At 39.3% G+C, this 25523-nt stretch overlaps 1 protein-coding gene across 1 annotated transcript in view; it reads right to left on the bottom strand.

Moving 5' to 3' along the window:
* The window catches only part of RELN (reelin), a 240218-nt gene that overhangs the window by 100676 nt on the left and 114019 nt on the right, over positions 1–25523 (bottom strand). Inside the window, exons 11-18 of the mRNA XM_005423559.1 lie at positions 17343–17488; positions 13255–13406; positions 10965–11077; positions 9232–9440; positions 6233–6361; positions 5025–5134; positions 2124–2190; positions 535–768 (exon numbers count right to left, since the gene is read on the bottom strand). Coding sequence (XP_005423616.1) covers positions 535–768; positions 2124–2190; positions 5025–5134; positions 6233–6361; positions 9232–9440; positions 10965–11077; positions 13255–13406; positions 17343–17488 — 1160 coding nt within the window. The remainder of the gene's footprint in view (positions 1–534; positions 769–2123; positions 2191–5024; positions 5135–6232; positions 6362–9231; positions 9441–10964; positions 11078–13254; positions 13407–17342; positions 17489–25523) is intronic.

The raw sequence follows: 25523 nt of genomic DNA, 5'->3' as shown, positions 1-25523 counted from the left end.
TTTTTGGTTTGGTTTGGTTTTGTTTTTCCCCTAACCAGGTTGTTTTCAGATCTTCTCAATCTAGGCAAATTTTGATAAGTATCAGTTATGGGTTTTTGTACTTGTGATTTGTTTTTATTGTCGAGTAACGCATCATGGCACATATAGTTAAAAAAATGCCAATCATTACTGCATTTAATTATTTATTAGGCACTGAAGGGGAGGGAGAGATAGTGAATGGATCTAATCAGCTGCCACAAGCTGTCAAATAAACACAACCTTATAAATAATTAATTAGCACTTGGCTTTGACACTCAGGTTTGATATTAACATTTCATATTTTCCATCCGAGCTGTACAATAACTTCCCTCCAGTCTGTTTTGGGCTCTGTTGTTTACAAAGCAGGAAGAAAAAAAGGCGAGGCTATGAAATCACCATTAAAACATGGAGCTAGGAGTTTTTTAAAACAACTGGTTTATAACACACAAGGCTGTAGCTGTAGGGGGAGGAGTTCCCCCATTTCCTTGCTCCACAGGACTCCTCCTTCCCTCTCACCTGGACTGGGAGCTGTCCAGGAAGGAGGTGATGAGCTGGCGCCTGCCGTCCTTGTTGAAGACCAGGGCCTTGCCGCTGGCCAGGACACCGCAGCCGAAGCTGACCTCGGCCCCGCGGATGGAGTAGAAGCTGTGGTAGGAGGAGAGGCGGGAGCTGGAGAAGCTCTCGGAGATGAACATGGGGAAGGTCTGCGACGCCGTCTCGCACGCCGGCCCCGAGAAACCGGGGTCGCACCTGTGGGGAGGAAGGGGGAGAGCACGACTGGTGACCCATCTTGGTGTGGCTGCTTGTCAGCAAACAGGGTGGCTGCAGCTGCTCATGGACTGAGCAGACCCACAAGGTCCCTCTCAAGTCTGAGGCCCAAGAACCCCTTTGAGCTTTACTTAGGTAAAGTGCACAGAGAATGATTTATGTTAGCTAGTATTTACTTTTTGAATTTAAAAAATATGTATTTATGGACACCCCATGAATCTACACATAACACAGTACAGAAATATTTTTATTAATTGTTGGAACAAAACCCATGCTGACATAATTACAGTTGCTCATATGTAAAAATGACAAATTTGCTTTTATCTGTAGCATACTAGATGTGGTTACAAGAAATTAAGTTACTGTCATTGTCATATTTTCTGAAAAATCCTCTCTGCCCAGGATTCCTCTCCTGGGAAGCTGAGAAGCCTCAGAGAAAAAGGAAAACAATATTATCTCATTTGCTTCTCCTGTGTTTTGCTGCTTTGGGATGTGGTTGGAAATTGTTTATCCAACATGTGAATTGTTTTTACTTAATGACCAATCATGGTCAGGCTGTGTCGGGACTCTGGAGAGTCACAAGTTTTCATTAATATCTTGTTAAGCCTTATGTAAATATCCTTTCTCTGTTCTTTACTATTGTTTAGTATAGCATTCATTAATATATCATATCATATCATATCATATCATATCATATCATATCATATCATATCATAATAAATTAGCCTTCTAAGAACAGAGAGTCAGATTCATCTTTCTTCCCCACAAAATACCACAAGGTACAAATGAGAATGCCCTGTGGGTCATACTCTTGTTAATACCTAAATGTAGTTACACCAATATGAAGAATGTGCTTACTGGTTTTGAGTAAGCACCTTTTTATTTTTTAGAGTGGAACCCTTTTAACAAGGCAGACTATTAGAAAAAAGTTGAGTGCTGATCTTCTGTCCTTGAGGTATGTCAGGTTATGGGATGTTAGAACTATTAAAATTGTAATTCTTTCCCAACATTTAATACAAAAGTGATAAAGTCACAAAGCACCTCTATAACCAGTATATAAGACATTTCAGTGTGCTCTGTAGCACATTTTAAGATGAACTGGAAGTTAGACACTATACCTGAAGAAAATAATAAAAAAAAAAAAAATTAAACATGATGCTGTTCAGAAAGATTGATCTTTAGCTTTTCAGTGAGCTTTATGAATTCTGAGGGTTATGCTAGGTTTATATTTAGTCATCTAAAAGAGCAAGGACTGAAATGAAAATCACTTCAACTTTCACACTACCAAGTGGACTCTGTGACAGAAATTGAACATGAGTGCTGAATATAACACTTACTTGCAGCCATTTCTAGTACACTGTCCTCGCCCTGAGCAGAATTTGAGGCAAGATGGACCAATATAAACTGCAGAGAGAGAAATCAATTAAATGGGAGGTTATGCTATGTGGTAAAGAGAACATGATGAATACAAGAAAGTGTACAGACCTGATACAATTATTGTATTTATTTTAATCCCACTACCTGGAAAAGGTGTATGAAAAGATATAAAGCACTGGGCTCTGTCAAGGATAGTCAGGGATAATTTATTATTTAATGTGTCATGTCCATCTGTGGCTAAAGACACAGTATTGGGGCCACTAATACTGTCTTAATTACTGTCTGTGAATGAGATCAGATAATTTGGTAGGCATTGACCTTTTTCATAATTTTTCGTTGACATTCCCTTCATCTTAGGTTGGAGATGCAATCCAATCTATATATTGGTACATTCCAGTAGCAGTCTTGTAGATTTAAAAAACATGTCATTATTCTCTCATTGAAATCTACGTACTTTACTTGACTAGATTTAGGGGAATAAGAACCTGCCCTGATATGTCTTATGTAACTACTAATTTTCATACTCTTTCACTGATTCTTTTTAATGGAACAAAATTTCGCATCCTAAGTGCTCAAAAATACACCCAACTTGTTTTACTTTTTTGCTTCATCTTCCTCCAATGACTCCTCATTGACAGTGTTGATATTTGTGAAAAATATGAAGGATGGAAAGATGAGAAAATCTCAGTATAATCTCTTGCACTATAAGAAAGAAAAGTTATAACTTGTGGGTAATATTATTTTAATACAGAATGCTAAAAGGCCTTAACCATGAATAGTGGCATCTTTTCTATTGAAGAATTACTTGGAGTTACCCACTTGCATTATGACATGTGGAAGAAATAGCCACTAATTTGAAATAATCTATAAGAAGCACTACTTCTTCCTTTTCCTGGTTTTATAATGTTGCCCATCACAGCGGGGTGTCAGCTCTCCCTAGCAGACATACTCTAAATCCCTTTTAGCTACTCCCTATAACTAAGTCCTCATCAGATTTCATGTGATTTCTAGGTTTTCTCACTTCTCAGGGTGCAAAAATTCTGTTCTGTCTGTTTGATTTTTGTGTCTTTTGAGGTCTTTTTGAGGGGGTGGTAAAAGTAGAAGGGTTAAAGATGTAATGATGTCATTCAAAATGAAAAAACTTTACGGAAATTGGCATTTTTCCAGAGTTTCTGAAAGATGGCCAGCTTCCAGATTTCATTTAAAACTTGATTCACATAGGAAACAGTCGTGAAACTAAGAGTCAGAGTGCTGAATCTCTGAAAATCTCTCTTTGAGAATTTGAGTGGCTTGCCAATATTTACGAGTTTTTTCCTACAATACAGTGTAAAACTTCAGTATTACTAGTATTTAACAAAGGAGGCATTCAAAACCTCAGAAATTTGTCTTTAAGACTCGATCCTGTGTCATGGTTCTGTACCTCAAATTCACAGCAAGCACTTTCTAGGCAGATGGTTGGTAAAACTTTTCTTGAGATTGTGCACACAGGCGCATGCAGCATCCTTTCATGGAGCTGTATTTTGTTTTATAAGCAAAGGTTGTGCAGATGAATGAATTGTCAAATGATTTTCAAAATATTGTTCTGTTGTAAGGAATTGGTATCCTTGGATTGATTTCATCCTGCTGTGGTTTCTGTGAACCTCTCATGAGTGTCTCCAACACTTAGAGTCAGCATTTTTTTAGATAGCAAGTCATCTTTGCAGATACTCACAGAAATCTTCTCATCTTTAAATACCCATATTTCCCCTTAATTTTACTTTCTTTTTGATGTATATAACAACCCTAAAGAGAAGCATTAATACTAAATCTAGAATGTCAAGATGATGCTGCTTCCAGTTATGACTAAGAGAACAATTTTCATTACTTTTAGTGACAAAATTTCCTTAATGATATTACCTTAGCAGCTTCAAGATTTTCTTGTCAATACTAGGCCTCAATATATTTTAAGAATTCTGCAAAATGTAAATATTTACCATTCCTAGGCACTATATCAAGCCTTACTGGGAATCACTGTAAAATTTCACAGGCTGTTGTACATCAGTATGAATCTCTAAATTACGTATTTCAGGCATCTAACCAAACAAATTCTGAATGTAGCTTACTTACTTCCAAGTCACTTAAGGCTAACAAGCAAGCTTAAAAGAAATTGCAGTTACTTTTAGTTAACCCTTTCAATCATACTTATTTCTGCATTTCATACATTTAATCCTGTGTTCCTGAATACTTTTTACTGCCCTTTAAAGTATTCCTTGATAATTCTCGTCCTGGTTTTCCTCTGTAATAAGTCATATAAATACTTATCAACATAAACTTCTCCCAGTTCTTCACATCCATTTAAAGAAAAGGTATAAGTGAAAAATAATTTTCAAAGGGAAGAACAGTTCCCTGAAACAGATGGCACTTTCCCCTGAAGATATGGTAAACAATGTAAGGCTTTTTTAGTATTTTGGTAGCAGCATTGCTTGAAGATGGTCTTCTATGCCCAGAAGCAAAATAAGTCCCAGATGCTGCTCCCGTTGCTTAGGCTGATGCAGTACATGTCCTTAACAGCCAGTGTGAAACCTATTTATGTAATTAGGACTAAGCAGACATAAGAAATGCTATATTAAGCCCTGACAGTAATATTTTTTTCCTGGAAAGCATTCAAATAAACAGAAAAAAAAAATCTATTAGACTGTTGTCTTTTCTAATGGTTGACTCTCTCTCTAGCTTCAGAATGCACCTGCTACCAAATGCAAGCAGAACAGGAATTTAACAAACTGTAAATTCACTGACTTGTGATGGTGGAAAATATGTTTACTTGGAGCAGCATATAAAATTTACTTTTCTGCTGTGTCATGATCATGGATAAGAATACTAACTATTATCGACTGCCCACATATTTCCAAGGATTGGTCCTGTTTGCCTCCACCGAATCCTGGTGTCGCTGGTGAGTGCAGCGTTGGGAAGGGGAATAGTTATTCTGTTCCACCTGAAATACAAACAACACAGACATTTTACACTGACAGTTATTATGCAACAGTATATTTTGCAGATACGTTTATGTATTCTGGAAGCTATGTGAGAAGCTTAATTTTAAAATCTGCTCAAAGGAAGCATAAATTTACAGCAGCTTTAGAAAATACAAATTAAAAATAAGAAGTCCATATATTATACAGTACATGAATACTAGTTATTGTCTTATAAAACCCAGCCATTTCCCCCCTGTAGGAATACACAAAGGTGGCAAAGACCATAAGCTCCTTTGCTGCAGCAGCTTCTCCATCCCCATGAATATCTCCTAAAACTGAACCTTCAGTGGGGCTGAACTCTGCTTGGTGAAAACCCTCAGAGGGTGAGGAGTGGTGCAAAGGATTTGGCATGCTGCAGTCTGGGCCATCATTCTCTATCATCCACAGAGGCTACACTTCCTGCACACACCAGGAGTAATGGCTCCTATGAAAATTGTATGGGACTAGGGGCTGTGTGCTATCAGATCATAGCAATGCTTCAACTTTCTTTTTGTAAGTGTTGTGAAAGTTGGGACACCAAGGGAGTTTGTGCTATACAGAAAAATGCCACAGTTCATTTTTCAGTGGGAACAGTAGAGAAGAGACTCAATGCTGAGAAGGGTTGATACAAGAAAGTGACACTAATAACCATCTCCACGTGCAGAAGTATGGAGGATGTTCTTCACTGTAAACCAGCACTGGGATTCCACATGAGTAAATGTGTCTGAGGATGTAAATACAACTTTGAGCAGTGTTTTTTCTGACCAAGAAGAGAACTTTTGTGGCTTTGACAAGGTAAAAGTTCTCTTCTTCCTCTTACCAACATGCTGTCCACAAGTGGGTTTTTTGTAATTTCTCTTTAGCATCAAAAAATGATTATAATACCACAGAAGCAGCCCCATACACTTCAGCTTTCATGACTGGGTAGGCAGGGAGCTCAGAACACTGCTTCCTTGCTGTCCCCAGGTAGTCAAAAAGGAATGATGACCCAGAGCTGTGTGCTTTGCTGCTTTCCCCTGCCCCCTCCAGTTCCCATCTGTAGTGCTGTGTATTTTGCAGTTTGCAGAGAGCTCTCTCACCCGCTGTAGTTTTCGGAGGCGTAGATGGTGCTGTGGGGCAGGTGGGGCCCTGCACAAATCTCAGGCAAACACTCCATGTGCAGCAGTGACCACGAGCGCCCGTGGTTGGTTGAGAACTCCAAGCTGACACTGGTAACACATTGAAGGAAAGAAAGGAGAAAGACATCATAAGGGTACCTGGCATAGATCTCAATGTAGAAGTATCAACATTGAGAAATCACCAAATCTCCTATTTCTAATAACTGATGAGGAAACAAGAAATAATTTTAAGCAGAATTTGACTGCAAAAAATCCTGCAAATGCAATCGTGAGATGAAGTTTCATGAGTGTTTGTCACAGACATGTTTTATGAAAAATCCTTTCCTTAGGATTTTTTCTCCTGAGAAGCTGAGAGGCCTCAGGAACAAAATGTAAACAATGGTTATCTGCTGCTGTGGAATGCAACAGGTGCATCTTTGATTGGTCCATGTTAATTATTTCTAATTAATGGCCAGCCACAGTCCAGCTGTCTCGGACTCTAGGTCAGACACAGGATTTTATTATCATTCCATTTTGATTTCTTTCTTTACAAGCCTTCTGATTAAATCCTTTCTTCTATTCTTTTAGTATAGTTTTAGTATAGTTTTAATATAATATATATCATAAAATAATAAATTAGCCTTCTGAAACATGGAGTCAGACCCTCGTCTCTTCTCTCGTCCTGGGACCCCTGTGAACACCACCACAAGTGTTTAAAACCCCAAAGGTTTTCAGACTGAGGATTGCCTGAACACAGAGCTCTTGTTGGGCCACCATCTAGCCAGTGTTTTTATGCTGCTACTGTTAGAAGAACTTCATTACTTTTGTATTTCATATTTCATATTGAAATAGCTTCAGATATGAGGAGAAACCTTGGGTTAATCAGAGCTAGACAGCATCGTGTGAGCACAGGACACCTCTAACTACCAGCTGCTAACTATGACATCTGCAAAAGGTGGCAAAAGAACACTAGTTGTTCGTGCATGGGCTGTGTCCTTCCTGGGTTAAAAAACCCCAAATTGTTTACAACCTATAAGGAAATGCTTAGATGCCCTACACTCTAAAGACCTTGGAAAAATAATACAGAAAGTGCTTGACTTAATACAGATTTAGTATTTTACTGAATTATTCTTGTAATTTCATCCATATAATTAGCTCGTGATATTTAAGTAATGGAACATTATAAAAGTTGTAATTCATCTCCTCAATATTAAATTATTGGATTCTGAGTTTTTATTTTTATGATAATTTGCTGACAATATTACTTTATTTAAATGTACCATCACTGTGATATTGTGTCTATTAGAACAGTTTATGGAGGTTTTGACTAATTTATTTCAGGTTTAACTGTAGAGATACCTTAGAGGGGCATATTTACTGCTTATATCCAGCACAAGTCTCTCACATTTGCAGTAATGAAAGCATTATGAATAATGCTGCAGACTGGGAGATGTGAAATGCTGCAGTATTTGGGAAATAGAAATAGGAAAAATGGTGACCTAATGATTCTTTAGCTATGGAGAAGCTCAGTTCTTGCTCAGAAATAGAAGGAAGAATATTGATCTTTCAAAATATATACTAATCTCCATCAGAAAACAGATTGAGGCAGAGACTTTATATAACTTGTTTACTGGCCAGGAGTGTTTATAAGCAAAGTTTTCACTTTTCATGTAGGAAAATGCTGCTGCCTTCTCTTCCTATCAAATATAAGTGCAGTGCCTTGATTTTTGCTTCCCCTTGAATTCTGCTACCCTGCATGGGTACAAGAACTGTCAGTGCTAATGCAGCTCTTTCCAGCTGGAAATAGATGCCATGGGATGCAGATAAAAGCACTCACAGTCTCTTACTTTAAACTCTCAACTCTGCAAAATATAAAGTAACTTAATCCTCATAAAATGTCAAGATAAATATTCTCATATGCACATAATGGAAGAGGAACAGTGGGCAGTTTGGTTTTGGGCTCTCCATTTGAAGAAGGATATTAAGAACTTTGAGAGCAGCGTAAAGGACGGGCAAGATGTCCATGGCTTTGAGCAGCAAGCTGGGATGGGCTGAGGAGCTGGCTTGCTCAGCCTGGTGGGGAGGGGTGAGCTGTAGCATCCTGTGGTGGTGCAGAGGGCACTCACAAGGAAACCAAAGGAGTCAAACTCTCCTCAGTAGTGTCAGGCACACTACAAAGGACAATAATCATAAAGACGTGGTTTCATAGTTTTGTAGTGTACATTAGGAAACACTTTTTCACTTGAGCAGGTGAGGTAGCACAGTGTTCATCCATGATGATTTTTCAAGTCATGGGTAGGCAGAGCCATGTCTGACCTGCCCAGTAACAATCCATCCTGCAGCAGCAGGTTTCACCAGATGACCTGTATAGGTCCCTTCTAACCAACATTTCTATGATTCTATAAAACATGCAGCCTAAAATGTCTCCCTTCTCTCCTTTTCCCCATGGAAAAATTCACACTGAATGTCCAGAAGAAGTAAAGCCAGAAAAAGTGTTCTGTGATCAGCTTCAGAGAGTGAGCTCCTCACACTGATGGTCATTTAGATGAGGGTCATTTATCACCAGTCTTACTGGAATTAGATATGCTTGTGCCATCAGTAATCTCAGAGAGGCCAGCAGGGCAGGTTTCTGCTGCTGCCTTTAATGTTTTCCTCCTTACACAGTATTAAGAAGTAAATCTCATACCCATTAGAAACTGAAGCAAAAGTCAATCTGAAATCATGAGCATATTTCAGAATAATGGGCTAAGAAAAGCAAGTTTTGACCTGGAAATCTATTAAATGACTCTTTATTGCATGTGAGATACATAAATCTGGGCCTGTAAAGATCAGGAGAAACATTGGCTTTTGAGCAGATTATATTTGTCGTTACTAATGGGATCCCTTCTTCTGAAAAAAGATTTACAAATCCTTATCTGGAATCTATAGACCAAAATATACTAGAAAGCTGATACTCAAAAGAATGAGCTCTCCAATTTTACCTGTTACCAGGTTGGTAAGTTCCACACCCCAAATTGATGGAGAATTGGATCATGTGAGTCACTGAGGAAGGGAGCACTGGGAGGACATGGAAATAATCCACAGCCCAGACATTCCTGTTGTGGCCTTGGTGACTCTTTTGCTTCAGGCAAAATTTGGTTGCAGGAGTCTGCAGGTCCGGACTAATGACAACAGAAACCAAAGATGGCACCTTCAAAAGAAATTAAAAAAGGCTTAAATAAGTTAAAAAGGTCACAATGTACCATTTTAAATAAAAAGCAACTCTAATTGTGCTGAACCAAATGTGCTGTTCTCTCTCCTTAATTCATTTTGTCAACTTTTTTCCACACACAATCCCAAATAAAATCTTTCACTATTATGTGGATAGGTATTAGCACCCTGGGTACCAGTGATGCTGATCACCTCAGAGGGATGGGAATGTTTGGTTGTAAAGGCACAGAAGAAAAGACTGCACCTTCTGTGTTCTGAGAAGGGCAAGTTTATGTTGTCTGCTTCAGCTGGGAAGGGAAGGGGATGTTTGTCCTGGAGCCTTACAGCTCACAGAAGCTGAGGCAGGGTGGTGGATGTCTGCTCTGGATACGTGAGAATGGTGGAGCAGCAGGAGTTCACAGGCATAAGTGGGGAGGATGTTATGCTGCTGAAATAAATGAAAGCACTGCCTCACAAAGCTTAGCCTTTGTCCTAAAGCAATGTAATTAGAACTTTATTATGTCAAAAGAGGATGTCAGCTTTAAAACTGCTTGTTTTAAAAAACCTCCACAATGAATTCCATGTAATTTCAGATCCTATCTCTCCTCAAGTTCCCTAATTAATATTTTATTATTTTACAATTACAATTTCCTTAGTTTTACAAAAGTTCTGCGTTGTCTTTCACACAGAAGCAGGCGAGGAGGGAAGCCATACACAATGAAACAATGCAAGTGACTCAACCAAACTCAGGCCAAACACTATTGTAAACATTTGGTTTCTAAGTGCTAAAATTACAGACAAAATTTGCACAGATCTGTGCTTGAAATCAGCAGCATCTTTACCATCAAACTTCCCTCAGACTATGTAAGCACACTGCATTTCAATATCTAGCTCATCTATGTGCCCTTGTATGAAATACCAAATTTTGCCTGTTTTACAGCAGCAGAAAAAGGAGACCTCAGGGCCAGATTATTCAGGGTACACATGGTCTAAGTGCTTCCTTGCCCTAGACAGGAAGGATCCTAAAGGCACGTTCAAGGTCTCTACTGTCCTGCTGGGGCTGGTGGATGTGGCTGGAAGGCAGCTGCACTTTGGGCACAGGAGATGTGTCTGTGCACGCTGCCTCCCATGGCTGAGTCCATGCCCTCACCCTGCAGACCCTCTCCCAGCCCCTGATTCCATCAGGAATGACCCTCTCAGGACCCTGCTCCTCAGCATCACACTGTGCCTAGAATAAGCTTCAGTGGAAACAGGAGTAATCTTTTGTGAGGAGATGTTATCACTGAAGTTTTCAGCTAAAAACTGACCATTTTTGCCCATCGCTTTCCTGCCTGTTTCCCTAACCCCAGCCAACCCTGCACAGTCCTGCCTGGGGCTGGAGTGACCACCAGTAACTGCAGAGATTTATGTGTTTGGGAAGGTCACGTTTGAGTGTCCCTGTGGAATTCAGCACACAGTATTCCTGTGATGGCTTGAAAAGAGAATGATCTGTCCATTCCCATCCACCTGCTTTAAGACAATTTACCTTGTAAGCAGCATAGGTCAGGGTATCAAGAGGTATGTGTTCCCTCCTGCCTTCAATCTTGGCATACAGTATGACATCATTTTCATGGGATTCTCCAGAATCACAAGTTCCCCCTGTACAGCACATATTTGAGTGAGGAAAAAATTAATTGAAGCCCTTGTTATTGGAAAGTGGAATCATAAATGCAGCCTTAATTATGAAAATAATTACAGTCAGATGCTATTTAACTTGGGATCTGAAACAAAAGAACACCATCCCTAAGGACACAGTGTATAGGAACTGTTTGATCAGATGCACCATGGCAGAGATCAAGGGGGCTGACGATTACGAAAACCTCAAGTACCTCTTTTAATCAGCTTATCAAAACAATTTACATAGAAAATGCTGTGCCTCAAGCAATACTTCTATCTGTGTGCTTTAAATCCTATTTACATAGAAATGCTCTGCTGTTGAGTTCTCATCAATAAACTGCTATTTACCGCTCACACTTCATGCAGTCACACATGTAGGTACATAACAGTATCTTAAATACTTCTCAGCTGATAGTTTGGCAGCTGAGAACTTGTTCTAAGCAGGAAGTGAGAAAGACTGCTATGTACCTTATTTGTTGTGCTGCTCCTTCTACTGTCTACACCATCTCCTAAAAAGCATGGCTGGCTGGATGGAATCTATTCACACAAAACATGTGTGGTATGCTTGCCCAACTGGAACAGGGCAGCATTTGAAATATCTTCCTATCAGTAAAACCCAAAAAATTCACTAAGCTTCTGTGAAAGAGCAGATGTATTGGCAAATATGAGCATTACGTTCTACATTATAGTTACAAGATGAACATCATCACATAACTTTGGTATTGTGGAAAAGAAGCTTTTAAAACAAAATTTCTGTATTTGAAAGAGGAATTATTAATTAATTATACTCCAGGTATCAAAAAAAAATCCCAAAATAGAAATAAAAACAGAATGAGGAAGCTTCTTTGAAAAAACACCAGAGTAGAAAGATTGCACATATTGGAACACTTTCTCTGCTTTTTCTTTCTTTTTTCTGCAGCCAGCCAGTTCTTGTAATAAACTAGGAGAAGCAGTCCAGAGAACTGGACAAGATGTGCATCTCTAATGTGTTTTATACTGTAATTAAGAACATCCATTTGTCCTTTCAAATATTCTCCTTGCCTGAATGTTCAAACAATTATTTATTTAATTAAAAAATACACAGAGAATACATTTTTCAAACAATATCCTGCTATCCTCTGTGTCTGCATCTGCTGACAACTTCTCCCCTAAGTTCAGAAGGTTGACAAAATTTCTTTCCTGTTTCTCTTGCAGGTGTTGTAATGCTTGGAAGAAATGAGAAAAAGCATCCTCATTTTCCTGTGCTTTATCCATAATTCATGTAACACAGAGGAGATGTGCAACAATTTAGGAAAACAACATGAGGTCTTCCCCTCATTAAATAAAGTGTGTTTTTTTCTTGTTGATACAGAAGGTTGCTTGTGAAGGTCACAGGTTTATTCTCTGCTTCCTCCTTTATTATTCTATTATTCTCTTTTAAGCAAAAATCCTCACTTTCTCTAAACATGGTGTTGAGAGAATAACCTCACGGAACTTCCTTTACGAGCAAAATAAAAGCTCTGGAAAAATACTGTGACATGTTCATAGGGATTCTGCTCTGTTGCAACATCAAACTTGTGCAGTTGCACTGACAACAGCAGCAGGGAGAAGTGACAGGACAGGCTGGCTCTTGGCTGCTTTCTGAGCCCTGGTAAATGACTGGTGTACTTTGCCCCAGCAAGGAAGGTCCACAGAGGATGCTAACACCACAGCAGTGCTTTTCATGAAGGATGCCACGTGTAGAACACACCTCCTCCCAGATCATAGCACACTCTGTGTGAATCCCACCCTGGGCCTACATATTAACAGAGGATGGATTTTAGGAATGGAGTAAGAGCTTTTGAGGTGAAACTATTCCATGGGTTCATCAGGGAAGGCTGCCCCACCTCTATGCTACTCCCATGTCATCCTCGTGTCCAACTCTCTGGACTCTGATGGGTTAGCACCAGGGTCTGCATGGACATGACCACAGGAGTATATGAGAGGAACCTGTAAAACCTCTAAAGATGACAAAGATATGACCATCTCTTCTTAGTGTGGATTAATGGGCACTGGTTGAAATTAGTGTATACAAGACAAGAAGATGCTTCTCCACATGAGAATTGCTCAGCTGTGGAGCACTGCATAATGCAAATCTCACATGCTTCACATCTTGTACTACATCAGTAATTTATACTCACCCATACTGAAATAAAATCTCAAGTTCCCATAACCTGTGGTGTCCATGTATGGAGTACATATTTTTCTTTCTCCATCTCTGAGAAATACCATAGCTGAGCCAGATTCCAGGGTTCCACACTCAGTACCAATGACAGCTCCAAAGATGTCCCACCTGCAGAGGCCAACAATAGGGGGAGAAGGTGCAGCAGCACACTACTGATAAACTGATGTAAAACATGCCATAGGGGTTCACTGGTACTTATGAAATTAGCTGTTTCCACTCTTAACAGAGGACAAAAAACCACATTGTTTCAAATATGATCCCTATGCCATTACTTACATATTCAACATTAGCTTTTAAACTCAGTTGACTCAACTAAAGCAAAGTTAATATAAATATTTAAAAGAATTTGGCAGAAATGCATGAATTAATAAAAAAATGAGTCTTTTAATGAATGCTGCTACCAAATATGTAGTGTTGTATTGTTCTACCATCTTCATTTTTTTTTTTCTGGTGCTAAAATGTTGTAAAAATAAATGCATTCTGATTAATTTTGCATAATAAAAGATTTATAGATCAATGAAACTTGAAAAGGCACATGTCCACCATATTTGCTATACAAATATTAAATATGTAGGTAATAGATGAAAATGCTCTCTTTTCATCTTTTTGAGCATTTAGGGTAACAGTTTTTAACTAACACATGAACAGAGTATGAAAAAAGACTGCTGTGTTTCTAATATGTGATGATATGATCTTTCTCAGTTTTTCTGTACAGCATTTTATCTTATTTTTATTCAGTGATAATTAAAAGAGCTGTTGCAGAATTTTCCAATTAAGTATTTTACATTAAAAATACATTTTCATCATGAAAGTGATGGTTACTTCAAAACTCGATCAAAATGTACTAGAAAGTGTTGAAATCTTGTGCATTATTTTGGTCTGATATACTATTATTATTCATGTTGAAGTCTTAATTCATAATTAAGTATTTAAGAATTATAAGGCTGATAAAACAATGAAATTATTTAGAATCACTAAATCCTGATATTCCAAACACTTAACTATCCAGCATAATTCAGGAGGAATGAGAAAACATGGAAGTTCAGAAACCTTTGTGGGAGGCAAAGTCTTTTCCTGTCTCTTTCCACCAGAGACAATCTCTAGCAGGTATGTGCCATATCACAATTTCAAAAACTGTCATTACAAGAACTAAACAGTCTATTTATTAGTTTAACCATTCCAATGATTTTAAAATGCATTTCTGGGATACTCTTAAAAGCTGCCAGTTTCCCCATGGACCTAAGCTGTGACAGACTGGTGACATGCCTCTTTGGAAATCCTGCTTTAAACCTGTCAGTCATTTACACAGGAATTAGTGAGCTTAACATCAGTGAAAAGCTTTATGATATAAATATAAATATTTTAATGGAAGCACAGTTTAATCTAACCCTAATTCTATTGTGCAGATTTTTTAAAGCTAATGTGCGATATAAAACCACAATTTTGAAAATGGGTCTCCTGGGCTGAAGGCAGTACAGAATTAAGCAGTTGTGCCTACTTCAACTTACACAAAAAAAAACCCCTCACAATGCTCCATTGATCTTTTGTATGCTCTATTTAGCTCAATTAAAACACTCTGTAGTGACCCACAAAACAGCTCAGGGTCATGAATGATGCAGATCACGGATGTTTCCAGGGATGTTTCCTTTTAGGCAGCATCAGAAATGAAAACCAGAGAATTCTACATTTATTTTTTTAAAGCACTTTAACAGGAGTACTTCAACGCACTGGCAGTAAAGAAAATGGAGAAATATCCTGGGTGATGGCATGATTTAACATTTACATTTGAACTAATTTATCCTTCACATAACTCTTGGAATTCTTCTTTATACAACAGGTGATTTATGGACCTAAACTAGACCAACTGAACATGGAGGTCCAAAGCAAGAGTGCGCCTGCTAGGCAGCCTGATGTGGGGATCTGCTCACTTTTAGGATCAGGCTCTAATTCACACAAGTAAAGAGAAGCAGAATGACAGTAGAAATATGTGTGGTACTTACAACAGCAAGCCCTACCCACATAGCCTCCCCCTTTAGGTGGTACATGCAAAAAATACCAACCAACTGCTTATTAAAAACAGTGATGATTCCCTCTGCCCTCATCTCCAAGAGCATTTGGTGCAGAGGAAAGTGCTGGTGACCCCTATACCTGAGCTTCCTTTTGCTCTCCCTTATGAGGGGTGGTTTTGCCTTCCCCTAGAGAGCTGGCAGGCTCCAGCTGACGTGACAAAGCAGTGCCTGAGAACCTCCTGCAAGCACTCTTTTAGGTATACAGTTTTCTGTGACTGATTACAGTAAAACTGTACTTCATATATTGTTTAAATAGCATTTAATAGCATATTTCTCTAAGAAGTGATTAAGGAAACTCACATGTATTTGCATTTATGTACAGCTCCCAACACAAATTCCAGAGAAATGTTGAAAAGAGGAACAGTAGTGGTGGCAATTTTATATGATTAGGATGTAGTCCATAACATCACCCAAGTTCGGTGTTTATTTATGGCAGCATGCAATTTAAATCTCCATTCTTATAGAACAATAGAAAGAAGGAAGTTTCTAATATAGAGTAAAATTTCCAAAGAAAGAAGTAGGAAAAAGGTGATGAGGCCTTGGGCTGGCAGAGTGGGCGCAGATCAGGACCTGGCTGCTGGGACACAGAATGACAGAATCAAAGGAGGGCTGCACCCTCCCTTGCCAGCTGCAGCTGGAACCAGGCACCCTGTGACAGGGAAAGTGACATTTTCCCAATCCAGAAGGAACTGTACATTTGTTAACTTGAGCTGCAAGTTGCCCAACTTATCTTAAATAAACACCCAGTTGTGTAGAGAAGCTCTACAGACAGGGCAGATGTCCCCAGAGAGCACTCCCATCCTGGTTTTTTCAGGATGGGAAAAAGATGGAGAGCACATCTCAAAGGTGTCCCACATGGTCACATGTGAACACAACACACACGAACTCATTTTCTTCCCTTTGTCTGAAGCAGCACCTGCTGCCATTGGCTGATTATTTGAACTGGGACAGAGTCCATGGTGAAAATTTTTTCTGTAAACCCCAAATATATGTATGTGTCCACAGGACATATTAGCATGTATTTCTTAAAAGGTGCTCTACACTTTCAGCACAGCATAGGTAGCATTTGAATCAGTTGCTAATGATCTGAAGCACTTTGTAGGTTAAAATCAACATTCAGTGGAGACCCATAAATTAGCAGTGTATGTTTCTCATTGCCCTGGGGTTACAGCCACTAATGATTTTTATTTTTTTAATAGAAAAGAATCAAGACCCTATTGAGGTTATTTTCTCTTTGTCAGAATTTATACAATGAGGTATATTAAACAAAGTTTCTTTATCAGGACACATTTTTTAAAGCTCACTCATGTTTTGGTAAGAGTAGTAATATTGCTGTCCTAGACAGTTTTGTTTATTTTCTGCATCCCTGCAGCAGTCCCTGCTGGATATGGATTTACAGGGACCCTTTGAATCACAAAGTATATATTCAAAATAGAAATAGTAAATTATCAGCCAGACCCTAAGCTCTTGCCCAGCAGGTATGGCTGTGCTCTTGGTGATGCTGGATGAGAACAGACTGCTGCTTCAGCTTTCCTGCCTCCACCTTCTCCTCTTCTTCCTCCTCCAGCACCTGCAGGCATCTGCATAAGCAGGAGCTCTCTCTCAGTAAAGTGAGGCTCACAGCAGTGATCACAGAGGGGATTAATTTCTCAAGAAATTTGGATATGAGCTCGTTAACAACACCAGTGTGAATTAAAAAAACAGATCACCATCACATGTTTCATTAGAATGGCTACATTAGTCACAAACACAATTTTTTCATTAAAAACAGTGGTGACAGGATGGTCCAGAGACAAACTGTTCCCCCTGGACTTCCAGGACCTATTTCTTCCTAAAATCTGCAACCACGTGCTATTTACAGTATTGCTATTTATCCTCATCACAGTTTGTTGCTATTGCTACTTATCCTGTTTCCTCCTCCCTGGAGTGATGCTGCTGGCCTGTGCAGGGCCCTGTTCTGGTTGGGGACACTCACCCTTTGGGCTGGCTCTCAAACTCCTCTGCCCACTGCTCCTGGGCATCCTCCATGGAGAGGTCCACGTCGCGGGTGGTGGCGAAGTTGAACTCGCTGCCCTCGGTCCCGTGGAAGTAGATGGAGTTGCCGTCGGACTGGCAGCTGTGCTGTGGGCAGAAGGAGCACATGGGAGCTGAGGTTATGCTGGGTTTGTGCAGTGTTCACACATTGTCAGATCTCAGCGTGAGCTGTACTTTATCTAAGGACTCACTGATGCCTGAAACTAAATAAAAACCAGCTGGTTATCTTGGATCTTCCTCGTCCTGCCCCAGCAATTATTGTGTCCTAATCTTGTACCTGCTTCCCTACAAACCCACTACAGACCACGGTAAAACTCTGTTTGCATTGAGAAGTCATGTACCACATCTCTGGGTGTTTATTTTTGTTTTAAAGCATCTTCCTTACGTCCAGCCCACACACAACTCTGTCTGCAAATACCTTCAGTAGTATATCAAATATTGCTACAGAGATTTTGTAGGCGTAAGAGTTTAGTGCTGTGAAACATGTCAGATCTCTGGGTTTGAATTTTTGCCAAAAGAAGTATTTGTGTGTAAAATTGCTATGCATTGCCATACAGTAAACTTTGGGCCCCAAGTGTATGGCTGAAAAGGCTGTATTTGCTGTATTTAGCAAATGTTATTGCATAACAAATTGCTCTAGAGGCAAAGAGCTCTTGTGATAGAGCAATCCCTGGGGTCCTGAGACTGCTCCCAAACCCAGTGTCTGCTTTTCCTACTGCATTTCTGCACATACTGCCTCATCAATATCAAATAGTGCATTGTGTCTCTCCTAACATGCCACAACCACCAGAACTCTCCAGGAGTGTTGGCCTGGAAGGAGCTCCCTGTGAGGGGCACAGGGGGGTTACAGTATAGATTTTCTTCTTTCTCCCATCATACTTTTTTTGCCTTCTTTTGTGTCTGATAAAAAGGCAGTCTGCCAAATCTGTGAGCCAGAAACAGGTACTAGAAGTTTCTAAAGATCTACCTTGTCTTAATGCAAATGGAGCACTTTGCAGTTTTTTGAATTCTTCGTATTACAAAAAATACTGATAAAATGAATAATTCTCTCAAACACTTCTTTTATTCATGTGTGTGTGTGTGATCTTGCTCCTTAAGACTGGAAGCTGAATTAAGGAACTATTAATTAGAATAATTCCGCATTCTTACAACATCTCAATATTTAAAAAGGAGATACAATAATGCCAAATTGCATTGACCTTTTCAGTATTGTCTATGCAGTGCCCTCTTGTCTCTGAACCCCTTCATAATGTGCCAAGGGAAAATATGACAATCACATCTTCTGCACTTAAAAAGGTCATGGGAGTGTCACATAAGGGAATAATTAGATTTTTAACAAAGAGAAAGGTGGGGCAAGAAATGAAAACTGCTCAGTACATCTTTGTCTATGCGTTTTTATGAGCAAAGTACAAAAGAACACATTTTGTCATATTCTATAACACTTTATATATCAATGCAATAAAGTGACATAATTGAAATTCTTTTATTGATGATTTTCAAGTATGGTTGTCAATACCTCAGCAATTAATTTATATAAAGGAACATAATTTTTCTATTTCTGGAGGTGCCTACACATTGTTAGAAAAAACTGTGAGTACTTGAAGTCTGATTTTTATATAGAGAGTTCCTGTTCTGTACTTGAATGACAACAGCTCTATGTTTATTAACACAGAATAAATATCACATAAAAATATAACACATTGTAAAAACTTAAAGACTGTTTCAACTGCTAAAATAAACTAATTGCTGTTAAAGTGGTTTTTTTTCCCAAAGAAAGGTCAAAGCAATAGAAAGATCCTGAAGTGTTGATAACTTATCACAGAAATTAAATAGATTTTGTCACAAGTCTCCTTTCTCCTCGGTCTGTTAATGCAGCATACACACAGTACACCATATATGCCACTGAAAAGGCAGAATAATTTACACATCAAATATATTACAACTAGCAGAAATTAATGAGACAGTTTTATATCTTCTCTTTGAAAAACAGCAGTTGTACTATGCAGTTATTTATAATGGACTGAGAAATTGCTTTTGTTTACTGATTTTAACTTTCACACTCATCAGTATCACTAACATCAGAATTTTAAGAATAATTTCTTTGTTGTGCTTCTTGATTTACAGAATTTTCTTCATTTGCTGAACACAAATGAAGTATCCTTTATCTGTCAATCTGCCACAAAACTCTCATTGTCTGCAGGCAGCCAAATAAATACACTAAAAATAAATATTTGGGCTAAACCTTTATTCAAATTTATACATAAACCTTCATCTCAGGAAACAAACAGCTAAATAGATCCTACTGAGGTAGATATTAGAATTACATACAAGCATTGGAAAATCCTCTATAAGAGCAACTTACATCTCAGGTGCTAAGTTATATGTAAGTATGCATTTGATAGTGGGTATGTAATCAGTAATCTCTTGTCTGATGAAAACCATCTATTAAAATAAACACAAATCAGATACAACCTCATTATCTTTTAATATTTGTACATCCTTCTGCTGTCTAGCAGAATATTTATTGAATGGAGTTTTCATTTAGGCTGTCAAGATAAATAAGTGGGCAGTTTGGCAAGGGGGGCATAAATAATTATTTATACAGTGGTGTATGATGAACACTTTATGAAAGCTCAAAATCATAATTTATTTAATTAGTTCTATAAAGCTATATTTCAGCATTTATACACAGCTCCATAGTATCTATGAATATGTATTTTATGCATATTTTATGTGTTAACGAACCACACAACGTATGGCTCAAATCACAATCTGCTCCTGTCAGCTTTGGCTCCTGTGAAACAGCTACACAGAAGTGAAGTTCAGTCTGGGGTTTAACTCCCCTGTTATTCTAAATACCTGTGAAATGTGTAACAGAAGCTCATGACCTTAAAAAAGAGTGAGAAAGAGAAATGTGCTCTAAACACAGGTATGGATTTCACAGAAGTTCTGAGGGAGTGCCACCACCTTCTTGTACAGTTTTGTCCCAGTGCCAGCATCCAGGACCTGGGGCACACCTGCCCATGGGAGAAGCAGATGTGGATGAGCTCCATGAGCTGATCTGGCCAAGCAAGGGCCAGGGCTCCTCTACTGATGATCTTACTCTCTCCCACCTGCCTGTATAACCATCACCCTCAGGTTTTTTCTTTCAGCTTTCCAGCAGTCACTATCTGTCACTGCTTTTACTGCTCTTTTTTTTTACCTGATGGGCTACTGAGGGAAGAAAAATGTCAAAGAGCACTCAGCTAAATTTTCCAGGCGCAAAAGAAGCTCTGCAGGAGATGGTCCTCACCAGCATTGCCCCCAGCTACCTCGTCAGTCTTGTTCAGCATCCAGGAGGCTGCTGAATATGCAGGATTATTTCGTGGGTTTGCAGAGGGCTTGAACAGATTAAAGACAGAATTGAAACCATCAGACTCATTTTCTCTTGGGTTCAACCCAACCTTTGAATTCAAGTCTTTAGAAAAAAAAAAACCCTTAAGTACAATTTACATATTGTGTTATCTCTTTCCTGAATTAAAGGTTTTACACCTGTGGTGGAAGGCTACATACTGCCAGTATTAAGGACTGAATTTCACAAGTGTTTATTTTGTTATTCCCAAAAGGTAAAAAATGTGGAATGTACACATAATGAGTTTGAAAACTATCTGGATTAAGCTCTCCCTAAACTAGAGACCCTCTGGATTACATAATTGCTCTTTTATGAATTCCAGATTAAATTTGTTCTCTGTTTAATTTTAATTTACATTTAAATAATCTATAAAATAAGAGGAAATTAACTTGCTATGCAAAATTTGTAACTAAAAGGGCCAAATGAAAGCCACTTGTAGGATATTTGCCCTTGTTACCATGGAAGCATCAGCCGTAGGTCCAGAACTAAAGCACCATTCAATTTTGTTTAAAGGGGATGAAATGCATTTAGTGTGTCCTTGTGCAAATTACAACACTGAAACGTTAACTAATTTGTAAGGAAAAGTTAATTTAGAGAATAAGTTCTTTGACAAATCTGATAAACATAATTTAACAAAGTTTACTCCCAGATCACCTACATAATAGAACATAAGACACAGGCACTTGAATGAAGTCTCTTCACAGCAGTTGCTGTTGCCCATTGTTTGCAACTGGAACGGGACCATCAACCTGACATAAGTAAACTGTTGTATTCCTAAATAAACAAGCCCTGCCTGCTGCCAAATGGAAAGAAGCCAGGTTCTGTTCAGGGATGGTGGTGATCCCAAGAGAACAGAACCCAAAAAACCAACAAATATTTTAATTTAGTCTGGCACTACCTTATTCACTAGCTGTAATTGTTAAGCTATTGCTTTGCAAGAATAGGGCAAAATGAAAATTGGCTGGATGTATTCCTGAATCTCAGCATTCTTGGATTTACTTTCAATCTAATCTTCACTCTGAATTTTCTGTGTTTCTGAAGTTTTTCTACTGGATAGTTATGGTATCACTGCTTTTTCCCCATTTTCAAGGCCCTGCATGGCTCATCCTCACCTGCCTCCACCATTTCCCATATGCCCCATGTTGTGGGCCTCTTTTCCTTGACTGTCAGTGCTGGTCACTACATGTGCTGGTGAGACAACCCAACTTGCAGGCTCTTGCCCATTCTCCGCACTGCTCTTGTCAAATGCCCACATGATTTCCTTCAGACACTTGCTTAGCGCTCTCTTCAGCAAGCCTTATCAGTGATTACACTGAAGAGTGCACTGATGACCAGGATGAGCATTCTCCCCTCATGCAGCATTTCCTTTTACTCCCACACATTCCCATCCCCAGCTTATTCCCTGTTTTATAAATGGATGGCAATGTCCTGGGATACAGGCTATCTTTTGGGTTTGTGTCTGGAGAGGCAGCAATGGTACATTCCTTGATCAGGACTCTTTGATGCTACATTGGTATCACAACTACAAAAAAATACATTTTCACTCTAAAATTGCTGTTGTCTGTGAATATTCCCAGTTTATCACCACAGTTCTTAGCCAAATTGTCTGTAAGACCCAGCAAGTCTTACTAATTCATGTGAGATTTCTACAACACATTATGAAGACATTAGTTAATGGGAGAGACATCAATGCATGGTTTTAAAATCAAACTTTTGTCAAGAGCTTGTCAAGCTCTTCATCCTACACTACACTTAGACTTTAGGTTCTTTTAGGAAAGCCTTATAGGGGGATACAATATAAGTCCATTTGTTGTCATTATAGTGCAAGAGTTCTATTGTCATTACATTGCAAGGGTTCCATATTGGTAGAGTTTCATACTTCCTGGATGTTTCTTGTAGGCAGCTCCTCTAGGCACTGACTCTTCCTTGTCCTCACAGCAGCCAACTGACTCCAGTTCCCTTACCCAACCAATCCACTCTTTCATAACACTCTTCTCCTTATTGGCTAAAGCTGTGGCCTGTTAAAATCAGGCCTGCTCTTAATCTTTAATAATTAACCCAGCTGCAACTCTTTAGGGGGTATGATTACTTTCTATACTACCTTTATTTACTTTTATTGCATCCCCCTACAATGCCTCTTGATCATATGAGATGCAGAATTGTTTAAATTATGACTGCTCAAAACCATTGGTCAGCAAAAGCAGAAAAGCCAGATTTAGTGAAGCAGGTCCTTTACAACTGGATCTCTTTAAGGTTTCATAACTAAGTAAGGGCCCCAGGTGAGATCTGGGATCCTACATCATGCAACAAGTCTGAACAATCTCCATATTTCTAAAGACTTGCAGGCAAGCACCACGTAAAGAGACATCAGCTACCCTCAGTGTGACCTCTTGGCCAGGAGGATCTGGAGATCTCCAGTCCATTCACCCTGAAATGGGAACCAGCAACAGCCTCAACCAGATCAGCCTCTGTCACAGTTGCAGCCAAGGACACAGCCCTGAAGACTTTTAGAAACACAAAAGACAAATATTAGGAATGTAAACAGAAGCACTGAAGTTCATCCTAGCTGGCTTCTGTCCCTGTTGTTCAAGTCAAACTTGTGAATCAATAAATACCTCTTGGCTTTACAGTGTGGGATGTCTTTACTCGGAGAGCGGAACAGAGAGCAACTAAATGATACAACTGTGCCATTCGGCAAAGCATCAACAGGAAACACTAGTGTGAAATTCCTCAGTGTAACAGATTTTTGGCTGAGGTCTTGCATATCATCTTCCTGAGGTTCATTCCTGCACTCCCATGAAAATGTCGTTCACCTCTATGCCTTTAAAGCATTCACAGTCATCTTTACCATCATTTAATTAGCTTTTTATCAGTGACGAACACCGATGCTCTTCTTCATATTATCTCCCCTGGGCCTAATGGCCCTGATGATTCTTTCAGACAGCTGTAGCCTCACAATTTATTTTTTGGCGACATTTCTTGCATTGGAATGAATGTGTTGGGCATTTGGGCAGTGCCAGCTTGCAAAGGGCTGACGGCAGATGGAAAGAAATCTGCCCAGTATGCCTTCACCTCTACACAAGCAGAGAGCCATCAATTTCCCCCATTAAGGAGTTGTCACGCAGCCCACCCAGCTGGAGGAGCATCTCTGATAGCCAGGCTGGCTGGCGTATGCTGCTCAAATACAAAATGCACTTTAAAAAGAAACGAAAATATCATTTGTCGGCAAATTGAAAATGCGTGGCTTTGACCGCAGCCAATTTTTTAATGACTGCAATATTTTAAGTGATTATTTTTGCCACTTCAGATTGCTCCTTAGAGAGGAGAGGTTTTTTAATTAAAATCTAGGCAATGCAAACAGATGAGATATGAGAAGCAGAGGAACAAGGAGAAAGACGAAGAAAATTAATTGAAGCAGCATTGTCAATGGAGCTGTAAATTAGATATTGTGTCTTTCTGGAAATGAGTCATGCAGGTTTTAGAAATTTTAAAATTTTGACATGATGGCAGGTACAAGGATAGATTAAGTCCTGATAAAATCATACTTTGTATGCAATGTGTCAGTCAGCAAAGGTATAGTTACAGAATTTAGGGACAATTTCAAATTCTGAATTCTGTGGATTTGGCTGCTAATGCTCCTGGCCTGAAATTCCTTCTTTAACCAAAGTAAAGAACACAATGTGATTAGAATACCTTCCCATGAGAAAAACAGAGCTTTAGTCTTTCCCATGTGCTACATTTTTGCATCATTTAATGTAGGCTATAGAACAAAAACTTTGGCTGCACAAGCAGGCAGGAGCACAGAGGGTTATGGTGCACCTTCCCTTCCCAAAACAATGGGATGAAACTTGTCCTGTGATGTAGCAAGAAACATTTCAAAAAGTGTGTTTGAACTCATCATTTCCGATTGTAGGCTGTTATGCAAAGGCTAATGCTCCAAACACTTTGCCTGTTTATGAGTGATTCATATGATTTGTGTGGTTCTTGGTTTTCTAGGACATTTCATGATGTTTGTATAACACCAATCGCTCCGGTGATGACCAATTTCCTTAATGAGTCATTTAACTGGCATGATCTGAGCTATTCCTCCATGCTCTGGGAACTACTGATGTTTGGAGCACTCTGCCCTGAGCATTATCTGTTCCTCTGAAAGCAATGGTGTGCATTTACACCACTGTAAAATCAGAGTGAGAAATAATCAAGCAAAGTTGTTTCTACTCTTTGGCATCTAATGGGTCAATTCTTGTTATTTGTATTGACGTGCATCTCACAGTGACCTGTGAAGATCAAATTCTTTCCTTCTAGGAGGCAGGAAAGACCCCCTGTGCTTGGACACCAGCTCAGAGCTGATGCTGGCTCCCTGCCATCCCTCCCAACACTTCCAAGCCATGGGGAACTGGCATGGAGAAAGGTGTGGGTTCAGCATTGTTGCCCAACATCAATTCTCAGCTGCCCAAATGACTCACAGCAGTACAGCCAACCACCTGTCAGCTCCAATGAACTCCTAGGCATTGTATCCAAGTATTATTATTTGAATTACAAGTCTGTTTATTAGGAAAAAAAAAGGCAAGAGCAATTCCACCCATGGGCTAAGACACAAATGCCTCCTCATGGGCACAGCTCAGAATGGCCACAATCTAAAGGCAGCTGGTAGACAGGTTTTGTGCACCCTGCGCTGCTTTCTGCAACTCTCCTCCCCTCTCACACTCCTCCTCCCGCCCACAGAGAAGC

The sequence above is a fragment of the Geospiza fortis genome, unplaced genomic scaffold (genome assembly GCF_000277835.1).
Source record: "Geospiza fortis unplaced genomic scaffold, GeoFor_1.0 scaffold424, whole genome shotgun sequence".
In the NCBI taxonomy this organism is placed as follows: domain Eukaryota; kingdom Metazoa; phylum Chordata; class Aves; order Passeriformes; family Thraupidae; genus Geospiza; species Geospiza fortis.
The sequence above is the reverse complement of the archived record's forward strand: the minus strand, read 5'-3'. Positions and strand labels throughout refer to the sequence as shown.